Here is a 3,927-nt window from a genome sequence, read left to right as displayed (position 1 = left end):
TGACGTAGTACTCCGGATGATACTGATACGTAATAAGGGCCTTATGTTATAACTTGCGAGTTGAAGTCGCCCGGTCGACATGACGTCATATGACATCATTGTGACGTACTACCGGAGTGATAATAGCATTCGAGAAATTAACGCTACTCAAACACTGGCGTTATCCATTGTCCCCATACACAAATAGGGGTTTCAGCATAATAATATCTATGGTGAGCCGTGTGCGTTGGGCGGCTTGCCGCGAGCGTGTATTGGCTTACGTCATGTCGTCGGGTGACACACGAGTCGATAGTAAGGAAATCGCAGGCCTGTAGTGATCCCCGATCATCTTTCATCCTGCATTAAGTAGGTACTACAAGATTACCATAATATGCACAAGGCTTGAAATGTCAAAAAGGACGTAGGTACCTAGGTAGGTATGTAACGAACCCAAAAAAATGCGTGACTTTGTAATTCAGTGACAGGGTGAAGTAAAAAACGTTTTTAAAATACCTGTATAAATTTTAAAATATCATATGAATATAAATTTTAATTTGTTTATTGTATTTTATATAGGGAAATATTAAACATTGGCGAAAAATATACTTACCTGTGTAAAAAATTTATATGAAACTAGAGTATAGTACCGTCAACTAGGTAGGTATATAACTACTTAAATTATATTAAAACAATCTTAAAATAAATTATTTCAAATTAATGCACACTCTGGTAGCTACATATTATTAGATTATGATATGTTAGTTATTTAAAGTGTTTTTTATGATATATTTTTAACTCAAAATAAAAACTATGGGTAACAATCTTCTCTCCTCAAACTCATTAATGGCTGTTTCTTGACCTAACTCTGTCATTAGATAATTTTCGTGTGACCTTATCGGAAATGGCTCACTGGCAGAACACTCGGGTAAAATGTCTTACAGTTAATCAAATGTGAACAGAAAGGTAGATTTTAATTACAGAATATGAGTTACTCCTTGTTATAATGGCACTAGAAGTTGGTTCCGGCCTAATCCACGATGAGTAGTCAATATTGTGGATGTTAGTAAAGTGAATACTAAACTGTAAAATAACATTTTGTTTTATATGGTAGTCATTTTAAACAGAGCCTGGTTCCAAACATGTAAATTCTTTTCTAATATTTCCAAAGGTCAGCATTATAATACGGCGGCTCGAATTTTTTTTTATTTAATTTTCTTTTTTTACTTGAAATGTATCAGTGTCTTGCTCCCTGTCATTATGAGTCATTTTATGCAATAGAAGTGATGAATTTTCCGTGAATTCATATGAACATAAATCACACTTGAAGGACTTCTCACTGGTATGTCTTTTTTGATGAGCTTTCATTGTATTCTTTTGGTAACATGTATAAGTACACAAACTACATTCTAAAGGTTTTTTGTCAGCATGAATCAATGCATGGATTTTAAGATTTCGTTTACCTGTACATGTGAACGGACATATATCACATTTGAATTGGTTCTCAAGACTATGAACAAGTTTATGTTTTTTCAACGAAGTCTTTCTGAAAGTAGCATAAGAGCATAGATTACATTTTAAAGATTTATCAGCGCTATGTATCTTTTTATGTTCTTTCAAGTGACCAACGTATGCGAACGCAGATGAGCATACATCGCATTTAAAAGGTTTTTCTCCACTATGTGTCATTTTGTGTCTTCTGAGATCTTCATTTTGCCTGCACGAATACGGACAAATTGTACATTTTAAAGGCCGTTCATCCGTATGAATCTTTTTATGTTTGTTTAATTGATTCATTTGTTTGCAAGTATAAGAACATACGTCACATTTATAAGGTCTTTCACTGCTATGAATCTTTCTATGTCTATTAAGCTCCTCTGATCGTTTGCATACAAAAGGACATGCATCGCATTTAAGTGGCTTTTCGTTACTATGAGATAACTTATGCCTTTTTAGATCCAAGCTTCCTTTACATGTATACGTACATCTATCGCATTTAAACGGCTTATCACTACTATGAATTCTTTTGTGTCTATGAAGGTTACTCACAGTTACAAAAGCAACTGAACACACTTCACATTTATATGGTTTTTCACCACTGTGGGTACGCTTATGATTTTTGAGATCACATAAGTATTTAAAAGCAGATATACATTCGTCACACTTAAAACGATTTTCAAGAACTGGCTTGTCTTTACTATTATCAGTCAAATGTAATAATTTATGATCAATAACTTTGTTCTTCGAGTGACTATCATGATTGACGATTTCATCAATTTTGTATTCAGTACTGCTATTCATTTTATCATCACTGTCATGAGTTACTCTGTCATTCTTAGTCACACCTTCAATGGAATTTGAACATTTAATACCTTGATCAACTTCCAACTCATTGACTTCTTTTTTGACTTCGATTTTAACAAAACTCGAAGATAATATTTGTTCAGTTTTATTACTTCCTAAATCTAAAACTTCCTTCTTGATATCGCATTCATGTATAATAGGTATTTCATAATTGATATCCTCCTTTTGAGTGTCTACAGACACTGAATGTATATAAGTATTACTCTTGGAATTGTCACATAGTATGGATTTATCAATAGTTTTCACTGCTGAGTCAAAATACTGTGGATTGTCAACTTTGCTTGTGGTAGGAATCTGCAATGAATACAAGCAGAATATAATTAACATAAATTAAGCGTAGTTGTACACAAAACAGCCAAGCCACAATTTTGAAAAAAATGAGTTATTGTCATTTCCATAATCTCACACGTTTGTTCTACGTTCTGCACAAATCAGCCAATTTGCTATTTTACAAAAATCTTATATAAATGCGTTTTAAAGTTTTTACAAATCGCAGAATATGACTTTTTCGATCTGCATAAAGCAACCACATGATAATATTATGTACCTAATTATTAAAATACTAACTGTGTAAGGTGTCTTTTTTTACATTCAATTAATAAACACTATTTTCTCAATTACATTATATGTTTTTCATTTTATTATATATAAAATATATAATATAATTTAATATATAGATTTTTCATGTAAAAATTAGTGCCAGGCAGCTAAATATTAATTTATAAATTACAAGTTTTTCGAAATATTTTCAGAACTTTGAAATTCCCATAATACTTGAGTAACTTAGGTTTTTTTTTTTGAAAATAGTTACAAAAATAAAGATTTTTCTTACAAAAATAAGAGTTGGCTGCATTCCAGAATGAACATTCTAAAAAAACGGTTTTGCACAAAACATTCTGAACTGCTAAAACACCATAATTTCATAGATATTATGTTTTATCTTTTGAAAAGTTACACAAAATCATATATAATATCTATCATTCAAAATGTATAAACAGTATACACAGGCTTTGTGGATTTAAAGAAACACACTTTATATAAAAGTGCTTCTATCTCTGATTATTGAGGTTGGTGTGGAATGGCTGCTTTGCGTATAACTACGCTCAATTGAGCTTACGATCATGTTAACAGTAAACAAAAAATCCATTGAGAAGTATAATAGGTATTACCCTTTACTGTATGCTTTGGCTGAAGACACATGACATAGCAGTGGACGTGCGTAGACGTGCATCGACGCAGGGTCTTATTTGATTCCAATTGCATCCGATTAGAATCACAAATAGGATTTGTTTTATCCTAGTGATTCTAATTGGATTTAATTTGAATCAAAGCAGACCTACGTCGACTGCAATGCCGTGTGTCTGCGCCCTTAGCTGTCACCACGTTAAGCTGCAAATATTTCAGTGAATATGCACGACGTCATTAACATATTGAAACTATTCTAAGAATCGCCAATATTACATGTAATGATTATGTTATAATTTTTCAAAAACGATAACATTATTTAGTAAATATAATTATCTTATTCTTTGGCCATATCCGTCCCTTAACTGGAGCATATGGACACCACGCGGCGCCTCCAAGAAT

General features: G+C 32.3%; 1 protein-coding gene across 1 annotated transcript; it reads right to left on the bottom strand.

Annotated features, from left to right (window-relative positions):
• Window positions 1–560: 560 nt before the first annotated feature.
• LOC147077241 (uncharacterized) lies at window positions 561–2,605 on the bottom strand. Its single transcript, XM_085940760.1, has one exon. It carries the CDS (start codon window positions 2,275–2,277, stop codon window positions 1,186–1,188), a length of 1,092 nt encoding a protein of 363 aa, XP_085796886.1. The 5' UTR covers window positions 2,278–2,605; the 3' UTR covers window positions 561–1,185.
• Between the last annotated feature and the right edge of the window lie 1,322 nt (window positions 2,606–3,927).

This window comes from Rhyacophila brunnea, unplaced genomic scaffold, assembly GCF_057557595.1.
Source record: "Rhyacophila brunnea isolate RB1 unplaced genomic scaffold, BYU_Rbru_1.0 scaffold_13, whole genome shotgun sequence".
Taxonomy (NCBI): Eukaryota; Metazoa; Arthropoda; class Insecta; order Trichoptera; family Rhyacophilidae; genus Rhyacophila; species Rhyacophila brunnea.
This window is presented reverse-complemented; position numbering and strand designations above follow the sequence as displayed.

Excerpts from the sequence above, each read along its gene's own strand:
- LOC147077241 (XM_085940760.1), bottom strand. The coding sequence starts at position 2,277 with ATGAATAGCAGTACTGAATACAAAATTGATGAAATCGTCAATCATGAT.